The sequence below is a fragment of the Martes martes genome (assembly GCF_963455335.1).
Source record: "Martes martes genome assembly, chromosome: 6".
Classification (NCBI taxonomy): domain Eukaryota; kingdom Metazoa; phylum Chordata; class Mammalia; order Carnivora; family Mustelidae; genus Martes; species Martes martes.
In genome coordinates, this window is record NC_137893.1 from 98,987,947 (window position 1) to 99,009,786 (window position 21,840).

General features: G+C 41.0%; 1 protein-coding gene across 1 annotated transcript in view; it reads left to right on the top strand.

Annotated features, from left to right (window-relative positions):
* The window catches only part of LRRC1 (leucine rich repeat containing 1), a 128,778-nt gene that overhangs the window by 89,880 nt on the left and 17,058 nt on the right, over positions 1-21,840 (top strand). The window contains exons 5-10 of the mRNA XM_080806523.1: positions 8,878-8,934; positions 9,213-9,276; positions 9,657-9,731; positions 11,395-11,539; positions 15,051-15,169; positions 16,717-16,800. Of these exons, the coding sequence (XP_080662649.1) occupies positions 8,878-8,934; positions 9,213-9,276; positions 9,657-9,731; positions 11,395-11,539; positions 15,051-15,169; positions 16,717-16,800 (544 nt within the window). The remainder of the gene's footprint in view (positions 1-8,877; positions 8,935-9,212; positions 9,277-9,656; positions 9,732-11,394; positions 11,540-15,050; positions 15,170-16,716; positions 16,801-21,840) is intronic.

The following is a 21,840-nucleotide window of genomic DNA, read 5'->3' on the forward strand; positions in this document are numbered from 1 at the left end:
GAGTTAGTTAATGAATTCAGCAAGATTACAGGATACAAGATTAAAATGTAAAAATCCGTTTTATTTCTATATCCTAGTACTGAGCAAACAAAAAATGAAATTAAGAAAACAGTTCCCTTTATAAAGCACCAAAAAGAATAAAATAGTTAGGAATAAGTATAACAGAAGAAATGTAAGACACGTGTATAGCAAAGTACAAAACGTTGTTGAAAGAAGGTAAAAATGACCTAAATAAATGGAAAGACATTCAGTGTTTGTGGATTAGGAGACTTAGTATGGTTATGATGGCAATACTCCCCAAATAAATCTACTTATTCAACTCAATCCCCATCAGAATTCTAGCTGGCTTTTATTTGTTTTGCACGAATTGACATGTTGAGCCCCAAATTCAAATGGTGATATAAGAGACCCAGAATAGCCAAAACAGTCTTAAAGAAGACGTGCGAAATTGGAGGATTGATACTTCCAGATTTCAAAACGTAACTAGCAGGGTTCAGTGATCAAGATGTGTGGTACTGACAAAAAGATAGACAGAGTTCACTGGAATAGAATTGGGAATTCAGAAATAAACCCTTGCCATTTATAGTTAACTGATTTTGACAGGAGTGCCAAAACAGTTCAGTGAGGAAGGATAGTTTTTTCAACAGATGCTGTTGGGACAACTGACTATCCATCCATATGCGAAAGAATGAAGTCCCACCCCTACTTCACACCACAAACAAAAATTAATTCTAAATGGAGCAGAGACTTAAATATAAGAGCTAAAACTCTTACAAGAAAATGGGTAAATCTTCATGACTTTGGATTAGGCTGTGGTTTCTTAGATGTGACACCGAAAGCCCACACAACAAAAGAAAATATGGATAAATCTGGACTTTATCACAGTTAAAGACTTTATGCATCAAAGTCTACTATGAAGAAAGTGAAATGTACAGGTGGGAGAAAATATTTGCAAATTATGTATCAGATAAGAGCCTTGTATCCACAATATATAGAGAATTCTTAAAACTCAACAGTGAAAGATAACCCAATTAAAAAAAAATAAAGATGGAGATTTGTCCAAAGAAGATAAACAAATGACCAATAGTCACATAAAAAGATGCTCAACATCATTTTATCAGATAAAAGCAAATCAAAACCACAATGAGATACCACTTTAGACCCACTAATTCTAATAAAAACCAATAATAACAAATGTTGGTGAAGATGTGTAGAGACTGAAGCCCTCATCCACTGCTGGTGGGAATGTAAAGAGATGCATGCCCCGCACTTGAAGGAGCAGGTCCCATTTCAAAAAGCTGGACATAGTTACCATATAACCCAGCAATTCCACTACCGAAGAGAATTTAAAACATGCCTCACAAAAACTTGTGCATGGATGTTCATAGCTGCTTTTATTCGTAATAGCCAAAGTGTAGAAACAACTCAAATTTCTACCAGTGATTAACTGATAACCAAAATGTGGTATATTCATCTAATGAAATATTTAGCCAAAAAAGTATTGGGGTACCAATATATGCTACAACAGGATGAACCTTAAAAACATGTTAAGTAAAAGAAGCCGGATATAAAAGGCCACGTAGTGTCCGATTCCATTCAAATGACATATCCAGTATAGGCAAATGCATAGAGACAGAAATTAGATGAGTGGTTGCCAGTGCCTGGGGCAGGGAGTGGGGGGAGGATAAGTGTTGGGAGGGCAGAGCCAGGATAAGGAACAACCTCTGATGGGTATGAAGTTTCTTTTTTTAAAATTAATTAATTAATTTGTATTAACATGTAATGTATTATTTGTTTCAGGGGTACAGGGCTGTGATTCATCAGTCTTACACAATTCGTAGTGCTCACCATAGCACATACCCTCCCCTATGTCCATCACCCAGCCACCCCATCCCTCCCATCCCCCTCCACTCCAGCAACTCTCAGTTTGTTTCCTGAAATTAAGAGTCTCCTCTTCCCCAATGATCTTCTGCCTTGTTGCTCAAATTCCACATATCAGGGAGATCATATGATAATTGTCTTTCTCTGACTGACTTATTTTGCTCAGCAAAATACCCTCTAGTTCCATCCATGTCGTTGCAAATGGCAAGATTTCATTTTTTTTGGCTGCATAGTATTCCATTCCCTTGTGTATATACACACCACATCTTCTTTATCCATTCATCTGTTGATGGCCATCTAGGTTCTCTCCATAGTTTGGCTTCTGTGGACATTGCTGCTATAAACATTCAGGTGCATGTGCCCCTTCAGATTTCTACGTTTGTATCTTTGGGGTAAATCCTACTAGTACAATTCCTGGGTGGTAGGGTAGCTCTATTTTCAACTTTATGAGGAACGTCCATGCTGTTTTCCAGAGTGGCTGCACCAGCTTGCATTCCCACCAACAGTGTAGGAGGGTTCCCCTTTATCCACATCCTCACCAGTGTCTGTCATTTCCCTACTTGTTCATTTTAGGCATTCTGACTGGTGTGAGGTGGTGTCTTATCCAAATGGCCAACAGAAACCTGAAGTTTCTTTTTGGGCGATGACAGTTTTCTAGAATTCGGTAGTGGTGATGGATCTTTAGGCCAACTTTAAGCCTTGTGTTGCTGAAGGATGAGGCTGTACCTGGGAGGCTGACCTATTTATTCTTGCAGGAAATGCTCTCTAATGTAGCCTCATGAGTAATGCGCTGAAGTCATTTCGCCTCAGTTACTCACCTGGTGACAAGGCGGTACACACAGCCAGAGCCTCCAAGATCTTCAGGCCACGAGGAGTAGGAGCAAGGTTGAGAGGTTATAAGACTCCAGTGGGAACTTGTAGAGAATTTTGAGAATCTTGGGAGCCTCTGTTTCCATCTGGGGGCATTTGTCTTTACTTTATGTATCTGCCTCCATTAAATTCCTTATCCTTGGCCATTAAAGAAACATACCCTCAAAAAAAAAAAAAAAGAACAAAAAATATGTTAGTCTAAATATATCAAAATATCTCTACTCTATTTAAATTTGCTCCTCAAAAAATAGCATTCTTATAGGAGAAGGAATATATAACAGACTGGCACGGTGCCCAGAATGTAGCTATCAGTCACAAAATGTTATTATCAGTAAAGATTTAATTATGCCATTTGCTAATAAAAGTAGAGCAAGTACATAGGCTCTGGGTTCCCTGGCAGATGGAAATAGAGGGTACGGGTCTGATTTTGTGTCTGCTACCCTTGGGAATGATGACCTTAATTTTAGTGGGCCTTACTAATAAGACCTAGGACCGGGCTTCTTACCTATATTATATTAGTGCATGCTGCCTGAAAGGAATAAATCTTACTCCCCCACCCCCACCCCTTTTTTTTTAAAGTTTTTGAGAGAGACAGAGAACAAGAGAGGAGGAGGGTCAGAGGGAGAGGGAGAAACAGGATCCCCGCTGAGCAGAGAGCCCGATGCGGGGCTCAATCCCAGGACCCTGAGATTATGACCTGAGCCAAAGGCAGAGGCTTAACCCACTGAGCCACCCAGGTGCCCCCTACTCTTTTTTGAGGCGTAGGAATTTCTATAAAATGTTTGTTTCAAAAACAAAAATAAAGATTTTTAGAAGTTTCTAAAGAGCAAAACCACTATAAGGAAATTTGTTATCATAGATTTCTTAAATACTAATTTGGTATTTAAAAGGCAGAAATTTTATGCAAACTCTCCCTGTCCCTAATAATTGTGGTGTTTTCTCCTGTCAGATATTACCATGGATATTTGTAGATTGTATATTTTAATGGTTTTATAGTATACTACCATTTATTTTCTTGTTCTACCTCAATTTATTTTATTCTTTAGTTTCTTAATGATTTTGGCTACCAAAATGGAAAAAAAAAATCCAAGTGGGTTAAAAGGGGATTTTTCAAGTATAGTGGAGAACAGATGTAAATTCTTTAAAGTAACCACTCATCCCGTCCCTGAAATAGAATCCTAAAAATACAGATGGCCTACATTCTGACTTACATTATAACTTTTGTCCCTGCTCTCATGAACTGTGTAAAACATTAAGCATTAATGTGTTCAGAAGAAATACTTTAATGTACTCTTTTTCTGTAAGAGCTCATTAAGTTGTTTGTGGTGGTTATTGTTGTTTTATCCCATTTGGTGGTAGAAATGGTGGAAAGGAGTTACAGGGAGAAGAGAAAATCGTGTTTTTGTAGGACGGGGATGAATTCACTCCAGCAGTATTGCATAGAAGTTTAATTTGCCAAATATTAAAATTAAAGAGTGAAATAACTGCTGATGAGGGAATAGTTAAAAAAAATTAAGGTGTATATAGAAGCGAGATACTATGCAGTTATTTAAAAAAAAGAGTACAGATATTTATAAATAAGAAACGAGACAAAAATCTGTGTGAGCAGGGAGGGACGCCTGGGAGGCTCAGTTAGTTAAGTGTCTGCCTTTGGCTCAGGATCCTGGGATTGAGTCCTGCATCAGGCTCCCTGTTCAGGTTCTCCCTCTGTCTGCCTGTCACTCCCCCTGGTTGTGTGCTCGCTCGCTCTCTCTCTGTCTCTCTCTCTGAGACAAATAAATAAAATCTTAAAAAAAAAAATCTGAGCAAAGCAAAGTACTAGATGTGTGTGGGATAAGTTGCATGGGAAGACTGGGAAGATACTTGATTGTCTTTGCATGAATACATAAGTAACTAAGAAAAAAATGGGTGATTTTCAGTGAGAAGGGTCTCCGTGGTTGGAAACTGGATAGATGAGGGAGGAAGGTGGAAGGAAAACTTACTACTGAATACTTCGCTGCATTAGTTTTCTCATCCCCAGAGCTGATTCTTATAAAGGGCTTACAACAATATCTATCATATAATAAACTGCTGGTATCATTGCTAGTAGTCGAAGTGTTAAAAACCAGTAATTCTCATATTGCATCTCCAGCGTCTCATTTTCTCACATGTGTAAAATATTAGAAACACCTGGCGCTTTCTTTGGTCTCTATACTCTCATGTTTTAACTGAAGTGGCTGATAAAGGCGTGTGGAGTCTGAGTCTCCTTGTTTCTCTCAGCCTAGGGATTAAGAGCCTGGTCTCAGAAGCGGACAGAACTGAGTCTGACTCCCCCAGCCCCGCATTTGCCAGAACATGTTTTTCTTTATTAGGTGCTATAAGGGAGGCAGAGGTGTTTGTGCTACATTGAATAGGTTGCCTTGATGGGAAGGCACTATCTTGACATCTGGATTGAAGATGCATGCTGTATTCTGAAAGACTAAGGGAGATCATTTGTTCATTCATTTAGTCATTCCATTTTATATTAATTTCTCTGGTCTAAATCTGCATTCAGTCAGATCTCCTTTTATGTCAGCTGTTACTAGAATAGTTTGGAGAGAGCTGGTAGGATTCTGTACTTGCTCTGGGACTATGCAGCTTGTATCTTTCTACAAGTTGGCCAGCGCCAGCAGCTCACTGTCTGTGGGACCTGCACTTCAGGGAGTCCTCCGTAGTGGGGATGACTTCTATGATGGAGAATGTCCTGTAGTAACCCTGCAGAACCCCTAGACTCAGGGCATGCCCACTTAGAAGGTACCTGACTGCACAGGGCTGGGGGCTGTCTCAAGGAAACAACAACTCGCTCAAGGGGCAACACTCGCTCTCTTGACTTGATGGGAAAATGGAAAATGTAGTTTGCCCTAATGTAGTTAGGGCAAATGTAGAAAATGTAGTTTGCTCTAATTGCCGTAGTAGATACGATTATCTTTATTTTAGGGGAGGTTGGGATAGCACCTGAGCTGGGCAGTCCAGCAGCTACTTAGTGAGGGACAGGCCAGGAGTGGAGCTGGGGCCAGGCCCTGCCCCCTGCCCCCTGCCTGACCCTATGTACTCTTCTCAGGGTAGCATTTGGCCACTGGGTCCCATAGCCTGATGGAATGCTTGAGTTCCTTCATTTTAAATAGTTTAAAGTTAGGGGAAGTATTGCCTCAGAAAAGCTCTTATTTTAAATACTTTGTTTTAAATTAATTGTTGAATTTTGAAAAGTTACAAAAATCAGGTATTTTTTTGTTATTGTAACACCCATACATTTTCATTCCCCCCAAGGCCCCCAAACAGTAGAAACTAAGAAGTTTTGGAATCAGAACTTTTTTGCTTAACAGGATGTTCTGCTTACTTGGGTGTTAGCATGGTAGTGGTGAGAACCGTCCGTTGACTGTAACAGGTCGTTTGCAAGTTCTGTACACTTGGAAGTCTGCGGGCATTTTTGCATATTTTTGCTCAAGCATTATTGCTTTTAGTAACTGTGGGCCTGTGCCTTTTACCCTCAAGAGAAAATGTAAAGATAATTTAAAAATGTGTATCCTGTTTTTAAAATGACATAAACCTGTAAAAGTGCTAGTGTCGTTGGTGCGGTTAAGAAGGTAAGACTGACATATTTGCCCCAGATTGATAGCTGCTTTTAAAACCGAAATTATAAAGAGATTCCAGAGAATAGAGGGCCCCTGAGACTCCTCAAGGCAGTGTGGGGTGAGGGCAGGAGTTTTGGCTTCCCACCAGACTTGGATTGTGCCTTTGGCCCTTCCTAATGGAATTTACACAAAGCGCCCCGTTCCTAATTGTGTCCTTGGCCTGTCATCACCCAGCAGGGTCATTACTAATCAAGAGTATGAGAGAGTATGGTGTGTGTGAGGAGCTGTGCGCCGTGCCAGAGAGAGCGGGCAGGTGATCCAGGTCAGGTGGGAGGCCTCAGGACAATGCTCAGCATCAAGGCCTGCAGAAAACTGGTTTTACTGTTATTTTATTTTATTTTTTAAAGATTTTGTTTATTTGTCAGATTGAGAGAGAGAGAGAGAGCACAAGCAGGGAAGGGGAAGAGGCAGAGGGAGAAGCAGGCTCTTCTCTAAGCAGGGAGCTCCATGCAGGACTCCATCCCAGGACCCTGGGATCATGACCTGAGGAAAAGGCAGACGCTTAATGACTGAGCCACCCAGGCTCCCCCGGAAAACCACTTTTTAAAGAGGGCATTCAGTGATGCCTGCCAGTAAGGTTTGTGAAGCAAGGACTTTTTCCTTCTTTTATTAGTGTGTGCCTTTCATGCGTCAAAATTGGTGTGAAAGCAATGAATGTTGAACAGATAAAACGACAATTTCATCAGTGATTGTTAAAATATGAATGTGAAAATAGCTAAAGGTTACTACCTCCCCAATAAAACTGGCCAGGGTTTACACCAAAGCTGAAAGCAAAGCAGTGCAGTGGTTACTTGTCACCCTCGTGTACAGGTTGCTTTTTGAAATAGATGCCAGGTAATTCCTTCTCACCTCCCTCTCCTTGCCGTTCTTCTGTCTTCTGTGTGAACGCATGGCCCACCCAAAGTAGAGCCACATTGCTGCAACTTCAGCCTTCCTTTTTTCTTAAGAATGTCAGCATTAAATTCATAATTGTTAGCAGGGATTTTGATTTTTAAAAATAATATGTTCTGAAGAGTTTTGTTTGCTTCTGCCTTAATTGTGAAAAGTATTCAGTTTTCTAAAATTGGAGGAGATACAGAATTTGTGCGTTTCATCAAGTTAAGATACATTTTCCAGCAAACAGTCTTCGCATATGTATATATATTGTTTGTGCAAATCAGATTTACGTTTCCTGATGTTATGAAACCAGCTTTAGTTCTGGCTTTTATGTTGGAAGGAGAAAGGAAGATTAAGGCAGATTAGAGTGTTGGGATAATGTTTGACTCCTTGTGTTCTGTGTGCTTACATGGTAAAAGTCCTCCAAATTTGGACATTACTGTGGTGATATGAGCAAAACCTTGAGTTTTGGATCGGTGCAAAGCTTAGTAAGCACCCGGTGGAGTAATAGATGAATTTGTTACCTTCCGAATCAGTAATGCATGCCCGTGCTGACGTCCTCTGGGCATGTGAGGTTTCTGGTGCGGCAGAGCCGCCACTGCATACGAAGCTTCCACCCAGATCATCAGAGTTCTGGGAAAACATCTGTCTCCTTTCATTGTGCTCCTGGTAGGCATGTATTACACCCGAGAGGCAACAGAATCTGCAGAAAAGCATGCTACTGTGGTGTTCCATAGGAATGAAACAAACATTATTGCTCCCATTTATTGAATCGGTCTTGTGTTCTGGGCACCACGTGAGGTGCATTACTACTCTGTCCTTGATGCATTTAAATGGCCATTATTTCCATACTGTTGCTTCCAGGTACTCTGTGAATTTGTGGTCTTTTTTTAAAAGATTTTATTTATTTTTGGGAGAGAGAGTGAGCGAGAGAGAGCCATTGAGCATGAGCAAGGAGCAGAGGGGGACAAAGGCAAGGGGAGAAGCAGAAGCCCCTCTGAGCAGGGAGTCTGATGCAGGACTCCATCCCAGGACTCTGGGATCATGACCTGAGCCAAAGACAGACACTTAATGACTGAGCCACCCAGGCATCCCTGGAATTTGTGATCTTAGGTATAGCATGTGGGCCCTCTGGACTGAGATGCCTACCACTTTCAAACATGGTTGGTCTCTCACTGATGTTTGGAAGAAGAGCTCTGATCTTTGTGAGATTAAAGGCATTACTGTTTTTTATGGTACCTGCACATATTTGACATTCTAAAGTCTGGAAGCACACAGTTAGCTTCTGTCTTGGTTCCAAGCAGTGGTTTGTCTTTAAGGACTACTGAGTTATTTTCACATATCAACTGTACAAGTATTTAAATAAAGGTACCTTACATTGATGATGCTTCTCTTTTTATTTTAATATTAAAACTGAGGAGGTAGATAGTATGTTGTTTTTAATGAGGGTAGGGGTAGTGGTTATACATATTTTTCTCCTGGGAGGAAGTGACGAAGTTTTATTAAGAATTGCTATTTGTGGAGTGTATTATGAAGGGGGGAATGGGAAGAAGAATCTCAGGAATTTTCCTTATATTTTTTTCCTCTTATTCATTTCTAGCCTTTATAACCTGGCTTCCCTGGAACTGAGAGAGAATCTTCTTACATATCTTCCTGAGTGAGTCTCTGGGCAAAACAAGAGGGGATTTTGTACTACATGAATTTCTTCAAGTATTTAAAAAAAAATAAGTAGTACAGTACTTTGTCAAAAAGAGATTCTGTGTCTTTTGGAAAGTTTGGGAGATGCCAGCCTTCCCTTAATAGTTTTTCCTTGGTAATACTTAGAGCCATGCAGTCCTAATGTTTTTGGAAATGAGTCCAAGTGAGGAATACCATGTTGCTCAGCATTTCTAAGTACTCTCTAAGAGTTCCTTCTTCTTCTTTTTTTTTTAATAGCTCTCTTACCCAGCTGCGGAGACTAGAAGAACTTGATTTAGGAAACAATGAAATATATAATTTGGTAAGTCTGTACCGAAGAGATTTAGATTTAATTTTGTCCCTATGTGTCATCAAAACGTATTTTAGGGGAAATCTGTAGGGGTGTATTTTCACAGATATAGCTTGGCAACATGAGAGAATGTGCTTCAGTTCATACATGTTAAGAATTATGATGTGGGGGTGGGGAGGGTCAGGACTAGAGATGACGGGCATAAATGGAAATCACTAGCATTCTTGGAGAGCACTGGGAATGCTTTTAGGATGGGGGACTTGTTTTGGAAAAGTCCCAACAGACATCCTCTATAGTACCCATTTATTAACTGTTGAATTGGGATTCTTTCTTAGTGGAAGACTCAACATTGGATCTTTGTTACCATAGCATTATTTTTTTGTTTGTTTTAGCCAGAATCAATTGGAGCTCTCTTACATCTAAAGGATCTCTGGTTGGATGGAAACCAGCTGTCAGAATTACCTCAGGTAAGTGGTGATTTTACATTGTTTCCCCCAAATTATAGAACAACCACAGGCACCACTCATGTATTTCCTGCTTCTATGTGAAATTTTCTATAACGGGGATCTTGAAACAAAAAACATTGGTTGAAAAAGCACATTTGGTAACATATATTAAGCATTCATCATGCTACATTGCCACAGAAAAATTGAAAGCCTCAACCCACCATTTCTAAAGATAGAAAATACATCCTTTAGTTGGTGAAGTCTGTATTTTATTTCATCCTTGCTCCCCATGTGGCTTACTTCAAGCCCAGCAACTTTGTAAATTACGAGAACTCCTGATTCTTAGATTGTGTCCATTTCTGACAGTCTTTGTGATGTGCCAAGTGCTTTGGGATGATTGTGACCACATTCTGTTCTGTAATAGTTGATGTAAAAGAAATGTTAAAAGCTTTTATTTCACAATTTTTGCAAATACTGCTTATGTTTTAGCTGTTTTGTCATAGTGTTAAGGTTTTTCCGATTATTATCAAATGTGAGAACCGTGTTCCAAATGAATTAGAGTCTGCACAGACTTCTAGGTACGTAGTCATCTCGTGGAGTCCTTTTGTAAGCAGGCTCGCCTTCTGGTAAAATGACAGAGAAACATAAGCCAACAAACCCAACAATGAAAAAACAAGCATTTTCCTCTTACTCAATTTTTGTGTAACTATTCCTGAATTTCATTCTTTGATATACCTTATAGCCTGTCTTTAAAGTCTGGGTGTATTTCCTGATGGCCTAGATGCCCCTAGTTTAAAGCAGATCAGATGCCTAGGTGTCTGCTCAGTGGGCTGAAGCAGGTGTGATGGTGCTGTGTGCTGTAGGTGAGGAAGGCCGTGTTGATGCAGGAGGTCGAACTCCAGGAGGAAGCACTCGTAGCATCTTCTGGATATAGTTAGCGATGAAAGTATGAGGACCTCACTCACAGCCAAGGGAAGGAAGGAGATAATTGCAGTCTCTTTCTGAGGTCTTGGCTGCATTTGGGGAAAGGAGACAGATTGGCAACTGATGTGGTGAAGGTCTGATTAATACCTAGATTTCTCTAGGAAATTAGGAGAAATCCTGGTTGGGAGAATTCTCATTCTTTTCGGAGTCCCAGAATGGGGAATAAAAATACCACGGGGTTATCGGGAAAGTAATACACCAGCTCTGGGGCGTGATGGGAAAAGAGAGAGAGAGAGGGAGTGTGTGTGTGTGTGTGTGTGTGTGTGTGTGTGTGTGTGTACAAATGGTTTCTTAACAGAAAATCTCAGGGTCACCCTGAAGTATGAGTTGCTTATTGAAGTGATTGATTCCAAAACTTGAGGAACTGGATTCAAGACTCTTTTTTTAAAATTATGTAACCATAGAGTCATTTGTTCTTTCTTGGTGCCAGTCTCTTCATCTGTTACGTGAGAATGATTCCTTGCCTGCCTGAAGTTGGAGGGCTTGGCATCCCTCCCAGAGCCGTGTCTGTGATTTTTACAGCTTCCCGTTTTCATTGGAAAGAGGTCTGGAAATTTACTCCAGCCTTCTCATATAGATAAACGCTAAAGAAACATCCTCGGGACAACTTTGGGATTTGACTGTGAAAAATCACTGTAAGAAATTCCTCTGTACTGTGGCAGGTTGAAGCATGAGTCTCTTTTTTGTATCGCTGATGTAGGAAATAGGAAATCTGAAGAACCTACTGTGCTTAGATGTCTCTGAAAATAGGTTGGAAAGACTTCCTGAAGAAATCAGTGGCCTGACTTCATTAACGGATTTAGTCATTTCCCAGAACTTACTAGAAATGATTCCAGATGGCATCGGTAAGTACGGAAAGTAATTCCCTACTAAAGGTGCTGGCTATTGTCTCGGGCCTTTGGGGATCACTCTGATCCTTTGGTCACCACTCTCAGAGGCTGACGATGTGGCTCCTTTAGTCTCCATGTCATTTATTTGTTCTTAAAGAAGGAATGCAGAGAACATTTAATGCACTTGAAGTTTCTTGATAGGCAAGTATTTCTGTCATCCTGGTTCGGTAGCAGTTGTAGGTATGATTACTTCTAAGTGTTGACTCCTCTGTCTCTTTCGCATCTTGTCTCCATTGTTTTCAGTAGAGATTAGTCTGAATAATAGATAAGTTTCAGGCATGGGAGCAGTCTCTAAGAAATTTTTATGTGAGCATCCTAAATAGTTAATGAGAAAGTGACTCTGACCTCACCACATGACCTAGGGAGGAATGGTGTGTTTGAGTTGATCCTTTTCTCATACGTCGAGAATAGTCTTTTCCTTTAACCATTGTCTGTCATTTCCTTTAAAATCAGTTAGTTCAGACATTTCCTTTATCCTAAAGGCATTCAGTCCTGTGTGAGAAAATAAACTCAGGGAAGGTATAAACAGATGGGGACCGAGAGCTCCACCATTGCAAATCCACTTAGAGATTGTAAGAAACTATGTTTAACCACATAGTTAACAAAGTGTTGCTGTCTTTGACCTTTGTTTAGCTTTTATTCAAAATATCAAAGCAGGTTTCTGAAGGGTTTTCAGTAGTTGAAGAAGCTCTAGGACAGAGAACCACTTCCTTTCTGGTGTTTGGTCAAGATGAAAGCAGTATCTGATCATAACAACTGGGGAGGAACACAGACGTTGTCTTTTGGTTCGGCCCGGGTGGAAAATTGATGGGGATTTTGAGTCCAGGTAGAGATGGTCGGTGAGAATGATACTTGGTATCCAAAAACAGTTGTAGCAACTGGGGACGTTTTGTTGCTAGGCATAGGAAGTAGGAAGTGTGAAATGGCTGACCTCAAGCATTTGAGAGGCCGTCCTGTAGAAGAGAAGTCGATTTGTTACTGCATCTTCTAGTTCAGACAGCGATAGGGGAAGGATATAAATGAAATGTTGGTTACAAATTAGTCTGGGCTGCTTAGGAAGGGATGAACTCCCCGTAACTTGAAGTGTTCAGGGAGAGGCGGCAACACCACTTGCCAGTAATACCGTTTGTGTTTGTTTTTGTTTTTAAGATTTTATTTATTCATTTGACAGAGAGAGATCACAAGTAGGCAGAGCAGCAGACAGAGAGAGAGGGGGAAGCAGGCTCCCCGCTGAGCAGAGAGCCCCATGCGGGGCTCAGTCCCAGGACCCTGAGATCATGACCTGAGCCTAAGGCAGAGGCTTAACCCACTGAGCCACCCAGGTGCCCTGCCAGTAATACTGTTAAGGAGACTCCTCAGTTGCAGGGAGATCTATCGATTCAATTCAGTGTGCCCTGCCCTGTGGAGAAAGCCTCTCCTGCTAGTGAGGACAGGTGGAAACTCTCTGGAGACAGTGTTAGTAGGTTATTGACTATACTAAACAAAGAGCTTATGACTCTGTTAGTTCTCCTGCCCTGCTGTGTGACAACACACAAAGCGAGTTAATTTTTTCAACATTTTTTCTTCAGCTTTACATTTCCTTTAAGATAGAGGCCATTTTCTGATTTTCCTGGGGACAGTGTCCCCATGCCAGCCTCTCTCAGTAGATATTGAAGGCTATCTGTTTTGTAGGATTATTCCTTGAATTATGGGTTGAAAATGAGAATCCAAAAGATTGAGTATTTTCTTCACTCAGTGGGGACATTGAGGAAGCTGTGGTCACCCCATTCCTGTTTTCCATGGCCTGCGGGCACCACCAGAAAATCCACCCTTTCTGCCCTGAGTGAAATACACTCAGTTCTTCATGTGGCATTTCAAAGGTTTCCATTTTATTCTGTATCTCTAGAGCCATTCATTTCAGAAATCTTCACCAAGCCACTTTCACTCCAGGTGATAGAATAAACCACACTTTATTTTTTGTTTTTAGTGAGGATGATTCTTGGAGTAAGATGAAAGTCTCTCTCCTTTGTACATGAAACATTTCCTGTCCTTAAAGATCTGTCAAGAGCTAGTTATTTGTTTTTCTATCAAGTTTCTGGCTTTGATACAATTTTTTATGTAGTGACTTTTAAAATGATTTGTTTCTGATTGCTGGCTTTTTTCTTTTTTTTTTTTTTAATTTTTTTATTTCTTTTCAGCGTAACAGTATTCATTGTTTTTGCACCACACCCAGTGCTCCATGCAATCCATACCCTCCCTAATACCCACCACCTGGTTCCCCCAACCTCCCACCCCCTGCCCCTTCAAAACCCTCAGGTTGTTTTTCAGAGTCCATAGTCTCTCATGGTTCACCTCCCCTTCCAATTTCCCTCAACTCCTTTCTCCTCTCCATCTCCCCTTGTCCTCCATGTTATTTGTTATGCTCCACAAATAAGTGAAACCATATGATAATTGATTCTCTCTGCTTGACTTATTTCACTCAGCATTGTCTCTTCCAGTCCCGTCCATGTTGCTACAAAAGTTAGGTATTCATCCTTTCTGATTGAGGCATAATACTCCATAGTGTATATGGACCACATCTTCCTTATCCATTTGTCCGTTGAAGGGCATCTTGGTTCTTTCCACAGCTTGGCGACCGTGGCCATTGCTGCTATAAACATTGAGGTAGAGATGGCCCTTCTTTTCACTACATCTATATCTTTGGGGTAAATACCCAGTAGTGCAATTGCAGGGTCATAGGGAAGCTCTATTTTTAATTTCTTGAGGAATCTCCACACTGTTCTCCAAATTGGTTGCACCAACTTGCATTCCCACCACCAGTGTAAGAGGGTTCCCCTTTCTCCACATCCTCTCCAACACACGTTGTTTCCTGTCTTGCTAATTTTGGCCATTCTAACTGGTGTAAGGTGGTATCTCAATGTGGTTTTAATTTGAATCTCCCTGATGGCTAGTGATGATGAACATTTTTTCATGTGTCTGGTAGCCATTTGTATGTCTTCATTGGAGAAGTGTCTGTTCATATCTTCTGCCCATTTTTTGATATGATTATCTGTTTTGTGTGTGTTGAGTTTGAGGAGTTCTTTATAGATCCTGGATATCAACCTTTTGTCTGTACTGTCATTTGTAAATATCTTCTCCCATTCCGTGGGTTGCCTCTTTGTTTTGTTGACTGTTTCCTTTGCTGTGCAGAAGCTTTTGATCTTGATGAAGCCACAGCAACTTCTTTCAAGATATGTCTCCAAAGGCAAAGGAAACAAAAGCGAAAATGAACTTTTGGGACTGATTGCTGGCTGTTTTTGATGTTCTGATAAAACTAACTCTCCACCTTTAGTGATCTAAATGAGAAAGATGTGGTTTCATAATGTGAAAAACTGGGTGAGGGGAAAAAAAAGTAACTATTTAAAACAAAAAGAACAGCAGATAAGAGATACCAAATAATGATTAGGAAGACAGTTGTAACTAATGAGTTGAAATAATTCTTTTACAGGAAAACTAAAGAAATTGTCGATCTTGAAGGTGGATCAGAACAGACTCACACAGCTGCCTGAAGCAGTTGGGGACTGTGAAAGCCTCACTGAATTAGTTCTTACAGAAAACCGGCTCCTGGTGAGTGTGGGGTGAACATTCAAATAGATATGTGTCGTGTGGTTTCTGTATCAGAAAGACTTATCAGGGTAGGTTCTACTTACTCATAATTGGGGTGGACTGTGTAGAAATTTTCTTATTTCTTACATCTTAAAAAGGACTTCGAAGCAAATGCAGGGCATAAAGACGACTGGCTTTTAACCTGCTTCAGTGAAGAGAATGGTAGTTAGGCTCCGCTGAAAGAGGTGTCCAGTGAGGGGTAGGGATGAGCCCATCAGTGGTTGTGCTGATGCCTCCACCATGGTGTCCGAGGTCTGCCGGGGGCAACCTGCTCTCAGGGTTCTTCAAGCAGATGGAAAGAGAGAGAAGGGGAGAAAGTGGTGTTTGGCTGGGAAAAGCCTTGGTGGGAATAGGGGCACGGGGATGAGTGCTCTTTGGGGGCTGAGTGTGGAACTGAGATCTTATCCCACCCTGGAAATTGGGGGTGGCGGTGGCTGCAGGTGTCCACACCTGGGCTAGACTTCCCCATCTTCCCAAGGGCAAAGCTTTGGTGTCAGCCACGTGGTCATGGTGCTGGGGGGATCCAGATGAGCCCGATGACAGTGGATCTCTGTTGCTCCTCCCTTCCTGCTGCTTTCTCTGCTTTCCTCAGGCCCTCACTGATCACTCTATCCTCTCTTCCTCCTCTCTTCCTTGTCTTGTAGCAGCTATGTTTGCTTCAGCTTACGTTCCTACCTTGCTCTTTCATTTTGTCACTCTGTTTCCTACCTTACTCTCCCTGCTCCTTTTTCCTCTTCTCTTTTCTTCTTTCTTTATAAAGAAAGAAGGAAAGGTGGAAAGAGCAGAAAGATAGCACAAGTGGGTAGGACACAGAGCTGGTGCAGGAGCCAAGCCACATCTCTCCTCGGGCAGCGTGGGCATCCTCCTCTGGTGGGTGTCGTGGAAGTACCCAAATCTTCTGATGCTAGTTTATGGTTTTAGGCTTACAGATATTTATCATTACAGAGGTAAACATAACATTCACCCCTGGCTTCTAGCAGAGTGTTGAAGCCCTCCCCTCCAACAGGGTTCTACCTGGTTCCTAGAGTGCTTTGCGTACCCGAACCCCCAGCCCTGCTTGCCTTGCTCCTGTCTCCATGCCACCTACCTTCTGCCAGCTCCATAGCACCCTGCTTTGGATTCTGGTCCCCCCAGCCCTCTGGCTTCCAGGTCATCCAAGCCATTCTCCCAGTGTGGTTCTCAAAGGTGCAGGCAATGAACGATGAATCTTGAGGTGCAAATTCTTACTTAGGTTGAAGAGCATTACCTCTTTACTAGGTGTTTCTCTGTTTCCAGGCCCATGCCTTTGACTCCATTTCATTGAAACATACTCTGGTTTTAACAAAAATATAGAATATTTAATTTTACATCTTCCAAGTGAGCTTTGACCTATCCGATATTCAGAAAGAACAATTATGTCTCTTAGTGGATGAGATTATATTCTTTAAATCCTTGAAAAGATCTGTTTTACTGTGAGTCATGTTAAAAAAAAATGTATTAAATTAATAATTAAAATGTTGTTTTAACAGACCTTACCTAAGAGCATTGGAAAACTTAAGAAGTTGAGCAACTTGAATGCAGACAGAAATAAATTAGTGTCTTTACCAAAAGAGGTATGTGCTTTAAAAAAACAATAATGATTATAAAGAAATAATAGCACATAGGAGATCAAAAGTGTCACATGTTTTAAAAGACTTAATGTGGTGCTTTTTAAATGTTATGTACTCTCATTTGTGAGCATATAGATGGTTGGAGGAGTTATATCAAAGAACGATCAGCAGTGACTTTAAAGAGGGTAGGCGAGTCCAGATGACTATGAGCATTTGAGAAAGGTGAGTTGATAGGATTTGAAGTGGGAGAAATTTGGCATTTCTGGCTTTGCCATACAGAGAACCATTGATAGAAATAGGTAACTTGGGGGTTTAGCAGAGGAAGCGGATAACGTTGGGTCTGAGTTTAATGTGAAATTAAACTGCTTCCTAAGCCACTGGAATTATAAAAGTGGATCTTGATGCAACCCTTCTCTTGGACAGAGATTGATACCGAGCAGTGTTCATATCTGGGAGAGAGTGAACGAACTCTTCACAAAGGCATTCACATGGAAAGAGGTGAATGGGAAGCTATAGCCAGATTCTTAGGATTTTTTTCTCCCTGTCAGTGATCCAACCAAGAGAAGAGCCCATCACCAGGCATTGTGGGGACTAGTTGTATAGATGTAGAGGCACTTCAGTCCTGGCAAGGGAATTTCTGAAAACAAGGGGACCTAGAGCAGATGAAACAAAGACGCATGTGTGATATTTAACAAAAGGCGTACCTTCTCTTTAGAACTAGGGGAACTGGGAGATGGGTAGTTGATTTTTTTGTTAATCATTAGCCTGAAACTCAGTTCAGCTGCCTTTCTTACCCCCATTGAATGTCAGTGAGCCCCGTCCCCTTTGTTAGGCCTCACATGAAAAGGTGTGATATCGTGTGATGGGATCCCTGGCCAGGCTCAGTGTCCTTCCTTTCTCTGTTTTGACCCTTTCCAATATCTCTCTTGCGATAATTTTATTTGTTTATATTTTTTATTATTTTGTTTTATTTTTCTTGGGATAATTTCAAAGCTACCATCCCACCAGCCAGAACTTGCGGGTTCTTGTTTTCCTAGGGCCCTTCCCAGGGTGTCTGAGCTTTGCTTGGTTTCTCTTTCTCTCCCCTCATCGTGGCACTACACCCACCGTCTCCCAGTCTTCTGCCCGGGCAAGACAGCCAGCATTCCTGAAAGGAAGCAAAGGAGGGTATTTATCATAAATGTGACCATATTCTGACCCACCCTTACTCTGAGCACTGGCACTTAAATAAAACTGTTCCCCACAGAAAGACTTCAGTACACCTCTGCTAAACTGGGACACAAGTAAGAGATTCTGCGAATCAGAACATTGTGGTTCTGGTCTCACAGTGATAAACCAAAACACAGGGCTGATATTCTGAATATTGATTTTATTCTTGTTGAATGGGTAGCAGACTGGACAGGTAGACACGTGCACAGAGAAGTAGAAAAGATTTCTTACTTTTTTTCTAGATGCCACATCCTGTGCTCGGTGCTGTCATGTTTGTTAACTCCCTGAATCCTCACAACAGCTTTTGAGGTCGTAAGCAAGAGTTCCTCATTTTCCAGATGAAGAAGCTAAGGCTGATGGAAAGCCTTCCTTAGCAGGCCTCACATAGCTAGCAGTCGGTAGAATGGGCTCCAGAGATGTGTCCCCTGACAGCCTGCTCACTATTGTTCCACAGGCCAAGGAAAGCATGGCCACTCAGGGCATACGGACGCAGTCCAGCCTTTCCACATGTGGCCCTGAGGTAAGACAGGACTTTAAGATGGTAAAGAGAGGTCAAACAGTCTTTCGTTTGGACATGTTAGAAAATTAATACATTTCAGGAACATTTTCAAGGTTAGTGCTGAAGAGAGCACTTGGGAGTTGAATGTCCATCTCCCAGGAAGTTTCCCCACCCAGTTCCCCAGCCCCCTCTTCTGATTCTCTTGCAAAGGCATAAATCCTAAGCACAACTTTAACATTTTGTGTAAAATTACTGCCATCATGTTAGCATCTGTCCTCATGTGAGCATCTGTCCTCTTCACATTTTAAGAGAATGAAACTTGTACTCAGGCTTCGGAGGGATATACCCACCATGTGTCGTGTGTCCGTGTAAATTTATTAGAATGGCATTTCATGATGTGGGAAGTGGACATGGTATGAAAGTAGTTCTAGCTTTAATGCATTTTAGTTTGCTGTCACGTATTATCTGCTCTCCTTGAAATTGTGATTAGTTTTCTGGCATGTAGAGTCTGATAACTGAATAAAGTCTGTGTCCTTTCCTGTAGCTGGGAGAGGAAGCAGAGAGAGTTGAGGTTTTTAGGAACTGGCTCTCTTCTAGCATACCTTCATTGCTACTCATGCACACTCACCTCCCAGGGTAGGAAAATGCGCTGAGCTCATGCCCCTAATTCTGCTGTGGGTTACAGTGGTGACCCTGTGGAAACGGCTGCTGAGTACTTGCCGTTGACCATCGGGGCTGAGCAGCTGGACCACTGCAGGCCGCATGACCGTGAAGTGTGTCATGTTGGTCTGCACAGCACGGCTGTGCCATGAGTCTCTGTGCGGTGTGTGAGTGTGGTAGGCCCCATAACCGTGTGCACACGTGCGTGTGTGTGCGTGTGTGTGGAATCGGGGAGCGGGGCTGGGCCTAGGGACTACGTGTGTGTGCACTTGCTCTGCCTCCAAGTTTGATACCATTTGATCATATCCTGTACTTTCCATGATTGGATTCTGCACTTACAAAACTCTACTACTCTCTCTTGAACAATCAAGTTGCATGCATGACACATCTAAACCGAAATGCTGACCAACTCAATATATATGCCCCAAACCCACAGTTGTATTAGTTGTGATTGGTCCTGTGTGCCATGTAGTTCTATTTTTTGTCTTTCTTTAATTTGATGCTAGTGTATATCATGTTTTAGAGCACGGCCCCTTAGTCTCTGGCAACATTTATTTGTTTTTTTTGTTGTTGTTTGTTTTTCCCAAATGAGGGAAAATGTACTGTGTGGGTCACAATTATAGATTCCGTTTGTGTTTTGTGGTGTTATTTGTAGTAGTAAACATTTGCAAATCAATGAATGTCTCTTGTTTTCTTAATTGTTAGCTGCTTGGAAATTTAGGAAAGGCGGGTAAACTTGTTATCTTGTAAGTATTGTTCAGACCATAGTTGCATCTCTAACTTCCATTTTGCTTCTTAAATGCATGAAGATTTCAAATCAACTGACTGCTTTGTGTGTTCCTCATTGTAAAATATTAGACATTTTCCTTTAAACGCAGTTTTGTTTTTGTTTTCTTTTAAATGACTGCATGGCCTGAAACCTTATTTTGTTACGTGTTTGTCAGTTGTCAGATTTGTTCAGATTGTTCTCTCCCAAAAGAATGCTTTTCTGTGAATTACATTTTTTTAAGTTACTCAGAAATTCCAAAAGGCATAACGTGGCAGCTCATCTGTCTTCACTGAATTCGTCTGTCAGCACAATTCTCTCTCTAATGGAAAGGCTAGATTTGCTTTATTTGCTACATGTGGCATGCTTCTGATTTTTCAAGCAACTTAATTATGTCTTTTATTTCTCATCCTGTCGTGTAAGTGTATATGCTTCTGGGGGAAAGAAGGCTCCCTAAAAAACGCATGTTTTGGGTGGAGGGAAGAATTAAAAAGAGACCGTGTTGTGTGATGCGTGGACAGACAGGGAGTTGGTTTATGTGTGATTGTGGGTATGAGGAAAGAGAGCCAGCAACTTCATAACATTCCCCAGCCAAATCTTACCTTAGAACAATCTGCACCATTTAAAGAGTTTCTGGCTAGAAGAAATTGAGCATGTGTCCAAGTTTAGAGTCTAGTCTTTTGTCTCCATTAAGTCAAAATGAAAGTGATCTTGACTTCATCACACTTACACAGTCAAAAGATAGGATTTACAGATCATTCATCAAATCTTGTTTTGTTTTAAAACAGGCACTCTGTAAATGTTAGTTACCCATAAATATTTTTATTTTCAGAGAGAGAATTCATTTTATGGATATCTTTCTGTCTTATTACAATTTAGTGTAAACTTCCATCATATTCTAAAATGGATTATTGCTAAAAGGGGTAAGGTAAAACCTAAAAATACAAGAATAAAGCATAGTTGGCCATTGGATTTCAAAATGGAGAAAGCATTTCCAAACTTGAAAGTGGAAAGAAGTCTTAAAAAAAACAAAAACAAAAACAAAAAACCCAGTTGATAGATTTGTCTATGTGAAAATTAGATTTCTGATCTTCAAGAAGGTCAAGACACCCTGAGGGCCAGAGGACACTTAGAACATTACAGATTAAGGAGGTCTCGCCTCACTCTACTTGAAATCCTTCCCAGTGACTGAGAAAAAGAGGTTTCCACTGGAGAAAAGTGGACAAAAATTGAAGCAAAGAACCCATCACAATAAGAAATAAGTGATTCAGAGAAGAAAAAATAGAAATGATTATTGATGTGAAAAAATTTTAGCCCCATCAGCATTCACAGAAATGTTAATGGAAACTTTCTGACCTATGAACTTGTAAAAAAAAAAAAAAAAATGATGCCAAATGTTGGTGAGGGTATGGGAAAATGCATAGATGATAGGGAAATATAAATTATTACATCTTCTCTGGAAGGGAAAACAGTAATATTGAAACCTTTGAAAGTGTTCATATCCTTTGATTCTGCAATGCCACTTCTAGGGCTTTGTCCTAGGAACACAGTTGTGGTACACAGGAAAACCAGGCAAAAGGCTATTTCTCATGTAGATGTAGGGGCAACTCACATATGGCCGGCACTGTGCTTTCCTGCATACCCGTGTCTAATCTTCACAACAATCCTGTGAGGTATAGATAAGTCGTTATCAACATCCAAAAGACCCGGAAACCCAGACTCAGCTACAGTAACTCGCCCAAGATTACACAAAATGGCAGAACCAACTAGCAGCGTCTAACATCGGAGATTTGTGATTTGTAAGACATCTGTAGAATGAAATAGTTATGTGGTCAAAAAATTCCTTTTAGAAACATACTGATGTGGGAGGACATTCCTGATGTCATATGTAAACAAAAGTGCTGAAGAT